The 17,009-nt window shown below is 38.6% G+C and overlaps 1 protein-coding gene across 7 annotated transcripts in view; it reads right to left on the reverse strand.

Annotated features, from left to right (window-relative positions):
* The window catches only part of PPP6R3 (protein phosphatase 6 regulatory subunit 3), a 50,636-nt gene that overhangs the window by 26,041 nt on the left and 7,586 nt on the right, over positions 1 to 17,009 (reverse strand). For 5 of the 7 annotated variants that reach the window (XR_012580844.1, XM_074543239.1, XM_074543237.1 and 2 more), the window contains exons 2-7: positions 10,698 to 10,869; positions 5,083 to 5,198; positions 2,858 to 3,090; positions 1,726 to 1,912; positions 789 to 926; positions 183 to 248 (exon numbers count right to left, since the gene is read on the reverse strand). Coding sequence is in view for 6 of the 7 variants with exons in the window: in XM_074543239.1 (XP_074399340.1) it covers positions 183 to 248; positions 789 to 926; positions 1,726 to 1,912; positions 2,858 to 3,090; positions 5,083 to 5,094 (636 nt within the window). In the remaining variant the exon portion in view is untranslated. The remainder of the gene's footprint in view (positions 1 to 182; positions 249 to 788; positions 927 to 1,725; positions 1,913 to 2,857; positions 3,091 to 5,082; positions 5,199 to 10,697; positions 10,870 to 17,009) is intronic. The other 2 variants (XM_014270271.3, XM_005491623.3) reach the window with 2 other exon arrangements.

A 17,009-nucleotide genomic window follows, 5' to 3' on the forward strand; every position in this document is an offset into this window, starting at 1 on the left:
TTAACCTCTGATATGCAAATAGACCAAACTACATCTGTCTGAGAAAACTCCTGTCCGCCTTGGGTGTAGCCTCTGCGAGGCTCCTGCACTGCCCAAGGTGGATCTGTGAAAGGCCTTTAATAAACACCCACTTTATTCTCTAACTCTGTCTTGCCTCTGTCTAAGGCAAGAGCAGCACTTACATCTTCATCTTGAGATGGGTGTACGATTTCCACAAGCCGCTGGATAATTCTCTCCTCATTCAGCCACTGCAAAAATGTTTGTGGAGGTTAATAAGAATTTTTCCCAAGTGAATTAATTAAATAAACTCATGAAATTGAAAGTAGCCTTTGACATCTGCCACAAGTCATAATGTCAATACTTCTAAATAAGGACTAACAGTAATACAGAAAAAAGAAAAAGTGAAATCAGCATTTCTCAGTCACAGGGAAAAAAAAAATCTTAGGTTAATGTCAACAAACTTTGATGCCAAAGTGTGTTTGGTAAGGTACAAAACAATTAAAAAAAATGCATCTGTCAGATGTAAGTTAGATACCAAAGATTGGAGAACAGAACAGCCACCCAGGTTCTAAGTTGTCCCCAGCAGCAGTGGGGTTTTACTGGAAAAATATTGGCAGCTCAAAAAAAAACCCCAAAACCAAGAACAAACAAACAAAAAACACAAACAAACGAAACCCCACACATCTAATTTCAGCATATTCAAGAAATAAACTTAGCAAAGCCAGGAGAAATTAAGCCAGCTTCGAGTTCACATATGTCAGACAAAAGTTCTGCGATATTTTACTCACATTTAGCACTTCTTGCCGGGGCTGTGGAGGTTCTATGCAAGTCAGTAGCCTGAGCAACAAGTCCATGATAGCAGAGGTCCCTATGTGCTTAATAATGAGGTCTACAAAATCATGCTTCCTCTTTAGAAAATCTACAATCTGGAAATGAAAAAGCAAGCTTATATTTGCTTCATATATTTCACATGATAAATTACACCAATCACTTTTCATTTCACTCTCCTATCAAACTGACAAAAGAGATGACAACTTCTTAAACACTTCTGCCACTTAAAGCCTGCAGTACAAGACAAGACAAAACAAAACCCAGGCACAGGGCAGATCCATACTACATGCAGCATGTCTCCTCTCAAACCCAACTTGCTGACCATAATCTACTTATAATCCAAAGCAGAGTCAGGTTTTCTTTTTGATATCAATCAGTCTCACCTCTGCTTAATGGGCAAAGCTCAACAGAACAAAACTCTTAATACAAACAGTACCTCAGGTCTGAGAGTCACCATTGCAGAGGTTTGCAGTATTGAGCCACATACACTGAGTACAAGAGCACTTCTGGGACTCCAAATGTTTCTCTCCTTGTTCTAAATAATTCTTCACATCAAGTCAGAATCACTATCACTGATTCAAGTAATTTACTTTTGCTTTTAACAGCAATAAATGCAAATATGATCACGTAAAACACTGAGCTAAGCCAAAAGGTGGGAACTCACACACTGATTGCATAAATAGCTCAGGCAAATGTGAATCAAATACATCCTACTCATCCAAGTGTATTTTTTAATCACGTGCATAATGAAAAGGTGTATTCAGCTAGGGTGGAACCTGAATGCCCTCTTTTGACTCTGCTGCTATCCCTCAATTGTGTATCTTAGAGCAGAATTGTTGAGTACCACAGCTTTATCAGAGCACTTGTAAAACTGGTGAGTTTGCAAATAGTTACCTGTTCTGGTTTTCTGCTGATAAGAATACTTAACACCTTGCTGAAGAAACTGGCCAGTAGAGGGTTTAGAGGAGATTCATTTAAGAGGAAGCTGTACAGTTTCAGGAGTAAGGATTCTTCTTCTCCCAACCTATCATTAATCTGCGAGACATCTGATGTAAGCAGCTCACATGATATGTTTGGGTATCTGGGGAAAAGAAAAAATTATCCATCACTCATACTTTGGAACTCTCATACCTGCAGCCCTGAATTCAGAACCTGGTAATGCATCTGACTAAATTTTCAAGCAGCCTTGGTCTACACTAAAGTAGCAAGCTAACACAAACTAATAGAACTGCACATTCAGCCTATAAGACCAGTTTTCATTTAAGAAGGGCACTACTTCAATCTTCAGTAGCAAGAGAACACCAGTAGGGAAGGTGAAAAAGCAAAGAGCAAGCTTTCATTTCAAGATCTATTGTTAAATCCATCTCTTCAAGTACTGACTTATTATTGCTTCAATTTCCAACTCTACTAGAAACATTTACAGGAGACTTGGTTTTTCAGAAATGGTGAAGTTCTGCAACTAACAGCGTAACTTATTTCACATTATTTTAACACACTATTTTAAGAAACAAAGCACCTTTCTGTACAGACACTAAAATAGGCCAAAAGCAGTAGAAGTGCTTTTCTACAAATTGCTAGATGGATTTTGAGCATGAACCTTCTCAGCAAGCAAGAAGTCATGGCCATACTCTGGAAAGGAAAACATCAGTATTGGGACCCTAAGGACATTGTTCCAAGGATTATCACAAATCTTCAAAGAGGCATCTTCAAAACATCTTACAAGTAAACAAAACAAAGCTAACCACACAGTTATACTACCCAAAAAGGGTTTTTTTTAGCAACTCCTTTGGACATGAACCGGTTTTGGAAGCATTTGTGAATAAGAGGCTTCCATTTGAAAACTATGCATATATTAGAATGATTTACTTAGAAGTTCTGTGAAGCCTCTTGAAAACATACTTAATCTAAAACACACCAATACTGTACTATACACCAGCACACAGGGATTCACACTAGCAAATTAACTAGATTTATTTAGTCCTCTTTCCACCTTCCAAATCTCCCCCAACCCCAAAAGTTTTCCTACTTATATCGAATTTTTTCATCCATGTCTTGAGGTGGCTCTTCAATAATAAATGAAACTAAGTCTTCCAGACATTCTGACTTCAGCAGAAACTCTATAAGCTTGCGATTCTGAGCCTTGCACTCCTGTAGAACATCCTCTTCATCCATCAATTCCTTCAGTGTTACATCTTCTCTCTCCAGAAGTGTATCTATGTGCGATGACGAATGGAGATCAAATTTCCAAAACATGCTGGTCTGGGTAAGAAGAACAGCAGTATATCAGCAGTAGCCATTATTCTAACATCCAAAGGTAAGAGTCAGGCAGGGTTTTACTTACATGAAAGGAACATGCCAATTTGCATTAAAGAAAAAGGTATGAAATTTGCTTTTCCCATTCCTTGTTTTTAATCTATGCATTGAGTCAGAGATTCAGAACTATTAGCTCAGCAATTAATTGAGCTGGGTGAAGATGAAATGGACAGAGAATAGCTGCACTGAAATACCATCCCACCACTGAAGAAAACATCTATAAAGGTAGAGGAATTCAAAGAATTTTAGCTTGCAGGAAGCACAATTCAGAGTGCAGGAGCTAATTTCAACACTACACTAATTGTCCCTGCCTCCACAAACTTGACACAGGAGAATATCAAAGGCCAAGGTGTGTTACACAAACATGTCAAGGGCAGAGGCCCCAGCCACTGAAACACTCTAAGAGGCTGTAACAGCACTATAAGAATGAACAACTTCACCTTTTCCTATAAAATGCTTTGGCATCTCTATATTAATTCTGTTTCTCTAAGCCACCTTTTGAACAGCTGCTACTGAGACAACTGTGCTATCAGAAAAGAGTATTTCAGTCTACAACAGACCCACTAAATTCTTGCTTTCACTTCTCATTAAGCTCCATACAAACACTTCATTTCCCTCCAGCCCTGAAAACAGGGCTTTTACATGACATTTGACCTCTGACACAGTATTAACTGGGTTTATAAGAATGCAGATTTTAATTGGACTGAAAAGAGATACTAGAACACAATAAGAAAAACTTTCCTTTCCTTACAACTGAGAGCAGTAGTTTTGAGCAGCACGCTTTAAGAAAGAGACTCCTTTTGCTCCTTTAGTAAGTATTTTCCAAATGTGAAAGATCAAATCAGTATATTAGTTACTGCTGTGCATTAGCAATATCAGCTGTGAGGACATGTAGTTAAGGCAGGGAATTTCAGTGAACAGTATTATTTTGGCAAGGACACTTCTGTAAACTTCTGTAGGCTGTATACAGGAGCAAGCTTAAAGGCAAAAATCCAACTATGCTGTTGTCATACACTGAAAACACCCCATAAATATACAACAGAAATACCCAATTATTTTGCAACTAAGAGACAGCATTTAAGCACCTACTTCCAAGTTGGAATTGATTCAGCATGCACACTACAGCTACTTAGAACAGCATTGTATCAAATTTAGTAATTGAGGAGTTTGGAAACAAAAACAACCTCAAGGATCTAGCAAAACTTTTGTGTGCACAATCTTTCCACTAGCAAGATTTTCAGTATTCAGTCTAAATACTATAAAGGTTGTTATACTCATTATGGAGATGTTCTAATTGCTTTGAGGGTTTTAATTGTTGCTTTAACCACTACATACTGATCACTTTACTCTGCTTGACCTTTTTCCAGAAGTTGTAACATTCGTAACTGGACCTAGATTACACAGCTTTCTGTTTATAAAGATATGGGGTTCAAACAAAACCAATCAGCCAATGTACAGATTTATCCGACTGCAGTATTGGTACTAATCTAACATCTCATGCAAGTATTAAATTATTAGGAAGCAGAAAAAGCCCTATTTTTTACTAGAAGTATTAGTAAACTTTCAAGCAGGGTTTAACACACTTGATCTTACAAATTAGCTTAAATCAACTTACACAGTTGTGGAAAACACTAGCTTGTGGGTAATGCAAGCTACACACAAACTTACCGTAAGGAAGTGAAAACAGTGCATTATTAAAGCCAAAGGATATTTATTGATTGGGATTTTTAAACCTCTAGAAAGTAAATCAAATCCCTCCCCTTGCCCCAATTAGTGAAAGTCCCATGCTCATAAGTAACCACTATCAATGCTAATTTGAGATGTGAATACCTCTGAGGTGATTAACGCTCATTTCAGTAGCTTCAGTGTATTTCTCAGTCAGTTATTTCAAGAGAAATTCAACAATGGAAAAGAGCAATAACAAAAAAAGAGGCGTACTACTGCAAACATGTTACTGCGTTATTTCACACACTCTCTCCTTTAGGGGCTGCTCCCTCAATAGCTCAGGTGCCGGCCACAGATTATTCCATCACTTCTCAACAGGAGCCCAGGTCCTTTGAAATAAGGAAAAATAAACAACATAAACTGTGCCAAAGGATAGTCAAGGAACCCTGAAGAGAAGAGAATTTTCTCAGGCATTATTACTGACAATAATCTAGAATCAGCCTAGCACAGTTTTGATTGGAAGTTTTAAAATCAAAACATGTGATTACTATTTTTCTCAAAGCCTACTGTTCTACCCTCCCTCCCAAAATCTACTAATTCTGAATCATCACCATGCTTTTTCAAATTTCAGTGCCTTTAACAGAGCTGGCATTAGGCCTTCTGTCCAAAACTCACAAGTGTGCTCCTTCCAAAACTTCACTACCTGCAAATTCATAAAAAACTCAATGGATCAAATGAGTTGTATTACTCCCAATGTTAAGTCACTTTCAGCCAGAGCAGAAAAAGATATTCAGACAATGCAAGATAGAAAAGACTTCCAAATACAAGACATGCTCAAGATTAGAAACTGCAAGATGCAAAATAATCGAAGATGATGTTAAAAACTCACATGTGGAAAGACAAAATGTGTTCAAGTTGGTAAAGATGCTGTATGTATTTGACTGTTTTTTGTAACACGTTAGTTTTCTATAATATCTGAAAGCTTCCAGTAAGCAAGACTGACATTCAGTTCATTAAACAGTACTTACTAAAGTTTACATGAACTTGATCAGCATGTTCAACTTATGACAATTCAAGATTCTGAGTAACATCTAATATCCATAAAAATATTGCTTTGTTTTCTTAATATTGTTAACAGATTCTTCTCTGAATAAATGTTGAATAGCATTCCATGTAATAAAGACTTGACTTAAATATGAAAAGGAAAAAGTTCAACAAAACAAAGAAAGCCTGCTTTCAACTGCTGGCATACAGTTTACTTAAATTCTCACTTTAATTATGTGCTAAATGGAAGAAATAATGCTTGGAAATAATCCTTACAGATCAAGAAGGAAAATTAACTGTTCTGTTACAGGGAAAGAAAACCACACAAGTATTTTTAACAGTAACTAATGAGTGGTTCTTTTTGGAGGTTAAGTGCTTAAGTGGTATTTCCATCAAAAAAAGTTGGTAACAGTTGTATCACGAAGTTTCTCTGTAGCTTCAAGCGATAGCAGCTGTCACACACCTTTCCTGAGCAGACACATTGGTGTTTTCAAGTTGCCAGAGTAAGATGTGAATTCCAGTCAGAGAAGCATACAGTTTAATTTTGGACAATGTCTCCTAAACTGAACCTTTTACAAAACAGACCAACAAGTCTTGAAGGCATCCAGAAGTCTTTTCAGTAAACAAGAAAACTAAAGTAAGCTGTTCCTTTGAGTTGAACTTCTAAGCATCAAACTTTGGTTAAACAAACACGAGAAGGGTGTTTTACATTGAATTCCTTCCAACTGAGTATCTCAGATTTCCATATAAAACTGAGTATTGGCAGCTCCAAACAGACATGGGCATCTAGACCAGTGCAGAAGAAAAACCAGAAGGATTTCAGTAGCCAGCTGAAGGCTCTTTACCTGAAAACTACATAGATGTCAAAGGCATATACACAGAGTGTCAGGCAGGAATTTCACAGATTTTACTGCAATGCTCAGTCATTTTTCAAGCCAGAGAAACTTTCAGTGTCAAGCTGAAGAGTCTGTAGTATGTGAAATTCTGAGAAATGCTACATGTAGAGTTGTAACAATTACTGCATTACAAAAAACCTCAGAATTTGTCACTTCTCTTTGTGCACTACTGTATTTTCTTACTGTAGAGTTCAAGTACACAGATGGAAAAGAAAATTAGTTACTTTTGCAACAAACATTTCCACAATTGAAACACATCTTAAGGGATGCAGCCTAATTCAGCAAAACAGAATTTATAATTTCTGTGCAACTAGCAAAAGCCAACCTAATTGTTGGATGCAAGGAGAGCAACCATCAAAGGAGTCCTTGATTTTAGGATAGTCTTGCACTTCTTAATGATAAAAGCATTTCCAATGCAAAGAATCCCTTGATCTTAAAAACCAAATAGGTAGGTAAGTTTAAGGAAGAATAAAGTCATAATGAAGATAATAAATTAAGTTTTATCATGAATAATTTTGGTAGATTATCTTCTAAGACCTTTAAACACATTAAGAAATTTATTTCAAATGCTAAGCATGCCCCTCTGCCAGCTTCACATTAACCTCACCTAGTTACTATCTAGGCATGTTCAGTGAGATTCCAGTTTAGGGCAGGGGGTCCATTTCTCCAGTCAACGGACAGTAACAAGACACTGTCCCAGCCTTTCTAAAGTGCTTCTTTTGACACTGAAAGTGAACTATCTGTTCAAAACAAAACTAAGCATGAATGGACTTCTGAAAAAAATTCAGAGCTGAGGAGAATAACCAGTGAACAAAAATGACAGAAGATACTCTAGTTGCTATTTTTGAACTGCCTGTTGTACTCAGCAAAGCATCACCCATTGTAAACTTGCTGTCTACAACTGCCTGTCCTAACCTATTTGGAATAAATTTCTTTTCAATCAGAGCAGTGAGGTTCACTGAGTACTATTAGCTAGAAAGACGTAAGCTGGTGTTCAAAATCCCTGGATTGAATTACAGTACTTTACATTTACACCCAGCAATCACCAAAAAAAATAAAAGCAGCAGTAATAAACTTTCATGGTACAGTTGCTACATTTCTTAAACAAAATGCAAGATCAATTTGACATAGAATTCAAGTTTCAAGTGAATACAAAATAACACACAGCTGATTCTTCAGTGTCAGTCTATTCACGTCACAAACCTGAGACCTAGTGGAAAAGAAATACTTCATTACTTTATTATAAGCTAGTGAAGTTTCAAAGAAACTCTGTGGAGAAAGGAATGAATAAATGGTTTGAAATTAATAGGAATTAAACAGAAGAGAAAACAGAAACACCTCTACCTCAACAGTTTAATACATACTTCTAATACCATGCACACTCCTTCCTAGTCCACGAGTGTAACAAAAGAGAAGAGATACTAAAATTGAAACAAAATCAACCAACAATTCCTTCGTGGAAGGCTGGGAGATTTGTGCAGGCTGGCTGCACTTCATTCCTTACAGCAAGATTTCTGGATGCTTCACCCTCTCCTCAGCCACTGCTGGGCACAGGGGATGCAGAGTGGGAGGTACCAGGGATCTCTGGCCTGGCTGCTGCCCCTGTCCCGTGCAGGGGAGCCCAGGCACAGGATGAAGAGCAGGCTGGAGCTTGGGCACAAGAGGGGAGGCCTGGGGCAGTCCCTGTGCCCAAGGAGCAGCAGGAACAGGGGAGTGATCCCCAAAAAGGCAACCTCAGTCTACCTAAGCCTCCTCCTCCCACATGAGCACATCTCTCAGGCCACAGCCTCCCCAGCCCCCAGGACAGCCATAGCTGGCCACATACACTGCTGCCACAGTGGCCTCCTGATGTTGTGACAGGATTCCTGCCACACACTACACTCATCCACAGCAGGTATGCTCCTCTGGTAACTACTACACATCCTCTTGAGAGAAATGCAGGAGATGCCATGTGGCAGTCTCTCCCTGACTGTGAGAAAAACATGCCAGAAAACTGGATGAAGACAGTGATCTCCTAGCATGCTCTTGAATAATGTGCCACCTCCTACTGAGGCAAGTTATTAAGCAGGGACTTCCACTCCCCCATCAGATATGAGAAGGAGGAGCCTGCTATTGCTACAAAACAGTTAAGAAGTGAAGTGAAATCACTTTTTCCGTTCTTTATCAATCCCAGCTGCACACCTATCTAGATGAGAACTATAAAAACGTGTGGATGAGTCAGCAGTGTACCCTTGTGGCCAGGAGGGACAATGGTATCCTAGGGTGCATCAGGAAGTGTGGCCAGCAGGTGGGGGGAGCTGATCCTGCCCCTCTAGTCAGCCCTAGGGAGGCCACATCTGGAGAGAAGTGCTATGGCCAATTTAGTCTCCAGGGTTCAAGCAAGAAAAGGAGCTACTGGAGAGGGGTCCAGCAGAGGCCACAATGATGGACTTGAGGTCTGGAGCATCACTTATGAGCAGAGACTGTGGGAGCTGGGCCTCTTTAGTCCAGAGAAGAAAAGACTGAGAGGGCATCTCACTGTTGCATACAAATATCTAAGCTGGGTGCCCAGATGATGGTGCTGGACTGTTTTCCACGGTGCCCAGCAACAGGATAGGGAGCAATGGCCACAAACTAAATAACAAGAAATTGCACCTCCACACAAGGAAGAATTTCTCAACACTGAGAGTGTCAGAGCACTGGAACAGGCTGCCCAGGGAGGTCTGGAGACAATCAAACCCCACCTGATTATGCTCCTGTGCCACCTGCTCTAGGTGACCCAGCCTTGAACTAGATGATCTCCAGAGGTTCCTTCCAACCCTAACTACTCTGTCATCCTATCCTTTTTTATCTAATTCATCATATATATATACACACACATATCATGTGCATATACACCCCCCTTGTGACTGAATGCCCCAACAATCTATAGCTTTGACATGAAGTGTGTAAATAAATCCAAACTAGTTCAAGTTTACTCCAAGACACCAATCCCCCAAAACTGAAGAGGTCATAACTGTTCAACAGAGGTACAAAAATCAGGTGATATCTACAGTCTGCAGCGAATTTACAAGAGCAATTTCATACCAAGCAACAACTATATTCTCATCAATTCCTACACTATCTCAAACCACAAGTGCTAATAAAGATCTTAATTACCTGCAATAATTACAAATTAAGACACTAATTTCCCCTGCCCAAGTAGAGAAGATTCATCTTTTTCTAGTCATTTCACATCAACTGCCAATTACAAATTTAAAGTATGCACTGGTCACAGAATTCAGTTAGATTTTTCCTATTCCGAATTCTTCCAATTAGCTTCAAAATGAAAATAAAGATATTATTGCACTAAGAAATGCACATGATTCCATAAAATATAAAGTGCAAGCTCAACAATGCATAGCTACCCAGAAGACACTTTTGCACTGAAACATCAAGTTTAGTACCAAAAAACTCAGTTGCAGAAGACAGTATTACTTCAGTATAATAATCTATAAGCATCACTCATATCTGCTGTATGTCAGTTCATGAACACATTTGCTTTGAAACTCTTTCAAAAAGGTTGGGCAGCAGACACACTTCCTGGCACAAATGCAAAACACGGTAAAACAAACAGAATATCCACAACTGTGTGTCTGGAACACCCCTGATTGACTTCTCCCCCAAAGCAGGGTGAAAAATGATAGTGCAAGAGCAGGGTAGGTTAAAAGACAAAGTCAGAATCAGCCAGCTAGAAAGTAGTAGAAAAAAGCTGCAAGAAAAGGGAAGGCATGGCCACAAAGCCTGAACTGAAGAAGGAACTGCAGCTTAGAAAGTGATAAATGTGAACCTATAAAATCAGGTGATTTTAGTGGACATCAAGGATATGAAAACCTTAAAATTTAAGTGGTTTCAGAATGCTTTAGAATAAGGCTTTATAGATGCAGAAGCTAAATCTACTGCTGTATGTGAAGTTTAATAGTTTCTTACCTGTTAAAACACAAAAGTTTTTAAAAGTTAAAAAATCAGAACGTTTTGTATTCTCTCAGGCTTCTTGCCCATTACAGGGTATCCTGGCAACAGCAAAAAAATCTTTCAATCTACAGTACTAGCAGATTAGCAGGACTGAATTAGCATTGAATTAGATGAAGCAGATTTCTTCCTACAACGACAAAAAAAAAATTGTATAATTTAATATTGTTAATAGGTTCTATTCAATAGCTTGACAACTGCATAAATACTAAGGACTGTTTTGCAACAAATATAACACATGAACAGAGGAAAGAAACAACTTGCTAGGAAGAAAAGTGTCAGTTCAGCAGAACACACACTGAAAATAAAATTAAAAGCAGCATGTCATCTGAAATACCTATTTACTTTTAAACCAATTTGAACATTTCCCTCCACTTTTGGGAATCAAAGGAAGAAACTTTCTCTCACTGAAATGAAACTGCCTTTATCATCTGCAATTCACTGAAATCTAACACAAATCCAGACTTAAAAAAAAAAACTATTAGCAATTTCCCATAAAGTAACATCAGATCTGGAAGATCTGAAATTCCCATTACCAGAGCTTTCTGCAGCAGGTTTTTTCCTATCTTCATAACTATTCCCTTATATTGATGTCATTTATGCACAACCTGCACAGAAATAAACTAAGAAGCATTAAGAATGACGGTTATGTTGGCACAAGTCTATAAAGAATTCAGCTAGTTTCAATCTGAAAACAGGCCATCTTCAAAAAAAACCAACACAGACCACGTCCAGGCCTCCAAAGTAACAAGCTGAATTAGGACAGCATTCAGTCACCATTATGAAAATCTCACTTTTGATAGTTTAATATTACTTTGCTTTACACTGGAAGAATTTATGAGCCCTATTAGGTATCCTTAACAGGCTGCAGACTGACACTTACCTGTCTGTGCTCTGTCAACACCACACAGGCAAGAAAAAGCACCCTGCAAACTGATTTTTCTTCCCAATTAGCTGTCTGTAGTAGTTACAGAAAGAATTTCTAAAACAAAAGTTCACCTCCCAGCACTTTGAGGTGCTTTTTGATTTTGCTTTTTAACGCAGGTTTCAAGCAACACAATACTTTGGTTTCTTCTGGGAACATGGGTAATACTGTTTATGGAAAATAAAGTACTAGCAACTAAGAAGGGTAGCAAAATCAGTGGCATGTTTATTAACTCATGTCAGTGACTACCCAGTATTTGGCATCTTCAGCTAAAAAATCCAAATTATTCACCTCAATAGCATTTCAAGTATTCTGCCAAAGAGAAGAATGATTTAATTTTACACCTTCCATGTTAAAGATAAGGAGCTGTGTCTCCAAAGTTGGCTTTTGATCTTTGCAGGTGATTTAACAGATAGTCTGTGTCAACCTAAAGATCACAGATTCAAAGAATACCCCGGGTTGGAAAGTACCTTAAAATTATTTCTCAGGTTATTTTAGCAACCGACATACACATGAACTGAAGCTCAGTGTAATACACTGACCATAATTCTCTTATAGGTCTTCTAAATGCATTTTTTCACCTGCAGACCTTCAGGTCTCCATGCCTGACAGACCTGCCAATACCCTGTGAGTCAAGTGATGAACTAGAGCAGAAAAAGTAAACAAATTTTCTGGACTCAGTTCACTTCACTGAAGTTTTCTAGGTTATTTTTTCTGCATTTTAAAAGTGTACCTATGTTCCAAAGCAGAGCTCCAAAAAGGGAGAGAACATCATTCAGTTATGTGGAAACAAAGTAAGAAGCCTGCTTAGCTCAGTGCACTTTCAGAAGAGTTTCACATTCTTAAGATCCACAGATTTCAATTGCTAGTGGAACTATCCAAATGAAAACCACTATTATTACTCCCCTTACAAGGACACCTCTGTTATTTCCCTACTCTGCTTTCTGTTGGAAGACTTCAGTGTCTAAATACCCTTGGCTTCTGAATTCAATGCAGTAGGATTACACAGTAAATTGGAGACACCAGTGTGATCAAGATTAGCAAGATACTTGGAGTGTGTGTATTATAGCACACCCTGTAAAGAGTGCGCCACCAGAACCCTGCTCTGGTCAATCAGGACTTGTTCAGTCCACCTCAGAATCTACAAGAGTATAGAGGTTGGTCTAAAGACTGACTGTACATTTCCTGGTACATAAGGTTTATTACCTCAGACTGTTCCTCTGTGCAAGACAGATCAGATACTGCATTATGAAAAAAGGGACAAACCCCCACCCCCAAAAACCCACAGTTCTTTCAAAAACAATTTTAAAAAAGAATCACTTGACTGGATGAAGTTCAAGTTTATTTAAATTTGACTTTCCTACATCCAGATGGCTTACATTCAGCAATAGTTCAGCCAAGTTAATACAGCTCTGTCATGAAGAAGTATCCAAAGATGGAAGGTTAAAACCTTAGACCTGAGGTAACAAGCAAAGGCCGGATGGAGGTATTGGCATGGGTACAGATGGATTACATTCAAATACAGAACTATGAGAACTCATCACAACCAGGACCACACCCATGTTCATGTTTTACGTGATATATCCAGAAAATAAAACAAGGCACAACTACCCAGGGTAGGATCTATCTTCACAGGAAATGCAATAGCATGGAAAATTCTGTTTTAAGTACTGCCTAACTTTATTCACACATTTTTAGATAAGAGAAGTTAACCACTATGTGACCAGTTACCATGAAGATGACTAAACTAATTTTATTAATGCTGCATAAACTGGGCCATGTCTGTTTCTAAAACTATTCTTATGCATCTCTATTGGCCCAAAGACTGAAATGAAACAAGTGTCTCTGCTAAGAGAAACCAATGTAACATTTGTGCATCCTGGTAAAAAGTGCAAGAACTGCAAGCTCCTGAATAGTGCTCCTCTTAAGTAATTCTCTGCATGCACTAACTTATATAACTTCATATATCTGAAATAAAGCTGTTACATAAGCTTGACAAAACCACTAGCAGAACACCAGCACCCCTTCCCAAATGTAAGGGCCTGGACTACAATTAATACAGGGAAGCACAGGGCATGGGATGGTTTAGTCCTACCACCTCTCCAGGCCAAAAAACGTCCAAGAACTTTTATCCAACACATGTGAAAAGCAGATGAAGCACAAAACAGCAGAATCTTCTCCCTTCTTCCACTGACTTACTGACCCAGAAAGATCCCCCAGTGACATTACAGGCTAGCCACACAAAAGTGTTTAATGTAACATTCTGGCAGAGCGCTGTGAAATTGTAACTGAAGACTCAGCATTGCTCCCTACCACACCTCTCCAGATGTCAGGTGAGAAAAATCAAACTCGTGTGCACTCCTCCTTAGAACACTCATGTGTTACCACACAATCAGGAACATCTCTTACCAAAAACTTTTAAGTAACCCTTTGGACACATGGCTCTCAAAGAAACTTGACCTGAAAGTGTTTTCCACAACCATCAATTTGGTAGAGATGAAAGACGAAGGGACAAGACATAGGTGCACCTGAACTAGTCTCATCTATGAACTCCTTACGTTTATAGAAAAATCTTCATGACAATTTTTGGGCAATTTTTGAACACTACTAAGCATCTCACTTCGGTCAGGGCTTAAACTTTGAATGCTTTGGCTATCAGTTCCTAACACCTTGCTTAGAGGATACATTTGTATGCTGAAATGTCACCATCCACACTCAGAATGAGGATAAGGACTGAATTCCTCATGGTGTCTCCAAGGAGTGCTTCAGGATGCTAAAAGAGCTTATGCAAAGCAGCTTTGTTCTACCCCTCGCTGTGCAGCCACCCTCTGTGGGCTCCCCAACAGTGATGAAGCCACTGCCAAGACATTTCCAAATGAAAAACCCTACTCCAAAATTGGCCAATGCAGGAAGAAGAAGGGAGAAGAGTTTTTCTGCCATGTCCATGGGATGGAACAACTGAAAATGTCTACCACCCACCAGGGCCAGTGCAGCCAAGGAAGAGGGAACACACCACTAGGGACAGTGCAAACAGGATCTGACTCTTCCCTCTTTGCCCTATATTATATCACCTCAAGTCTGCTCAGGATGACAGAGTAAAAGCTCTCCTGAATCCAATAAATAAGATGGGTGATGCTGAATTTGGACAATTCAGCATCAGTTCTACTGTTGTCTCAACCAGCTGATAATGTGCAAGTGTAAATGAGTCCTCAATTCCTGTACTGCTACTCTGGAAATGCAAAAACCCAGTAACACTGACTCACTGCTTTAACACTAAACTTAACTTTTTTGTTTAAACATTTTAGAAACAACTACTGTAACCTAAAGATACAGCCTGGAGTTGAAAGGCATGAATTTTACCAGAGGTTTCTTTTACAAGCATGTGTTTTATTTTATTCACTGTATTAGTTCAAAGACAGCATGAGTTTGGATTTTTTTTTCAAGTTCATCCTCCTATTCCCCTTGTGGATTAGACCTTGAAAGTTGGACATAAATCTGATTTTGAGGCACATGAAAAATACATGGAGGTAAAAGAAAGCTACTTCAGCAACTTCTAACCAGGACAACAGTGTTCTTTCTGTATAAACAGTGCATTCACATCTATTATTTCCTTTATTTTTTTAATGCAAAATCCCAGTCCTGTTAAAAAGAATACTTAAAGACCACTTGCAGTCCTGAAATGGAAGTCAGCAGCTTCTAGGAGCACATCAATGTTTTATCCCCTGAAGCTCCAGCCAGCTACAGCTGCTGCTACAACTGGAGTGTACTCTCACATGAAGACAGCAACTTCAAAATTAAACCCAAAGCAATTTGTAACTTCTTGCTTAATTCTTCACTTTCATTCAAGATTTCTGGGACCTGCAGTTCAGGTAACCTGAATTTTCATTATAAGTTACATGAACTGCATTAGTTAAATGCTGTGGCCAAGAGTACCTCCCTGATTTTCATCATACTAAGCTTTACAAAGCCATTAAAGTTTTGACAGCTGCAAGTTCACAAGTTCTTTTAATTAGGATGTCAAGAAATGCTACCATATCCTGAAAAAACTGACAGAACTATTCAACCCACCCTAAATGCACACAGAAGCTAAATATTCCCTTAATGGCAGTATTATAAGCATGTTTTGCTTTCCAGAGTGAAAGTCAGAATCCCTAACACTCTTCAAGTTCAAATCCAACATCATGAACAGAAAAGCTGAAGATATTTCTTCTTTTTATCTTTAATTTAAGCAAGTTAAAACATCTTTTATTCTGATTTGCTCATGGGCAAAGACTACTAAATTGACTTGGTTTCCCAAAGAGCTTAAGCCCCATCTATACTTTTTTCTACAACAGCAGCATTTTCAAGTTTAACAATACAATCCCTAGAATTGTAGAAAAATTCTTCCAAGTAGAACTTTTCTAGTTGAAAGTTCTTCCAATGAAGAAACTTTTCTGGTAGAAAAGTTCTTCCAATGTCAAGTAAGAGAAATAAAACACAGAAGCAGCATCTAGATACAAGGGGAGTGATGATATTTTAGCATATTCATTTCTCTAGATTTTGGTGTATCTCTGTTCACCAAAATGCTTTAGTGCCACCTGGAATATCCCCAACCTGGTGCCAAGGTTCTAGCTTTATTTGATCCTTTAACCAAACAAGAACCCGATTTCCTTCACAGAACATCTTCTATGTATTCAGGGAAAGCAGCCTACACAAGACCTCTGCAGACATCCTGAGGATGAAGGCAAGTAGTTAGAAAAGAAAAATATTCTAACACATATGAAATGTCAATTAACTACTGGATGCTGAACAGTCAGATTAACTTATCACTCAAAGACTAAGACAGCTGAACAGTGACTCAATATCCTCTTTCTGTAAAATACAGAGTGCTACAAAAACAACTGTCCAGTAACTGTAGTCACTTAAACAACAAGCTTTAAAAAAGCATGACCAGCTTGACTTTTCTGAGACTCATCTTAGAAAACTAAGAAAATAATCCTTTGAATGGGAAGATTTCACCAATTCTCACCTACATAAGTTTAATACATTACCGTCATTTTTATTTAGGTACATGCAAAAATACATTTCAGAAAAGAAATTAGAAACCCACCAAAGCCATGAAACTTCAGTGCAAAAAGCCTTCCCAGTGAAGCCTGAAGTGGCTATTAAGCTAATGCCATCTTTCCTTCCCATTTCCCACTCCCACTTATATTTTGGAGATTCCAGAAGCTGAGTTTTGCCACACTGTCCTTTTACAAACCACACACACAGAGCAATCACACATTTTTTAGGCACAGGTGCCTCTGGTGTCTCAAATGAACAGAAGCAATGCCTTCTGGAACTCTTCTATTTTGTTGGACAACAGT

The sequence above is a fragment of the Zonotrichia albicollis genome, chromosome 6 (genome assembly GCF_047830755.1).
Source record: "Zonotrichia albicollis isolate bZonAlb1 chromosome 6, bZonAlb1.hap1, whole genome shotgun sequence".
NCBI lineage: Eukaryota > Metazoa > Chordata > Aves > Passeriformes > Passerellidae > Zonotrichia > Zonotrichia albicollis.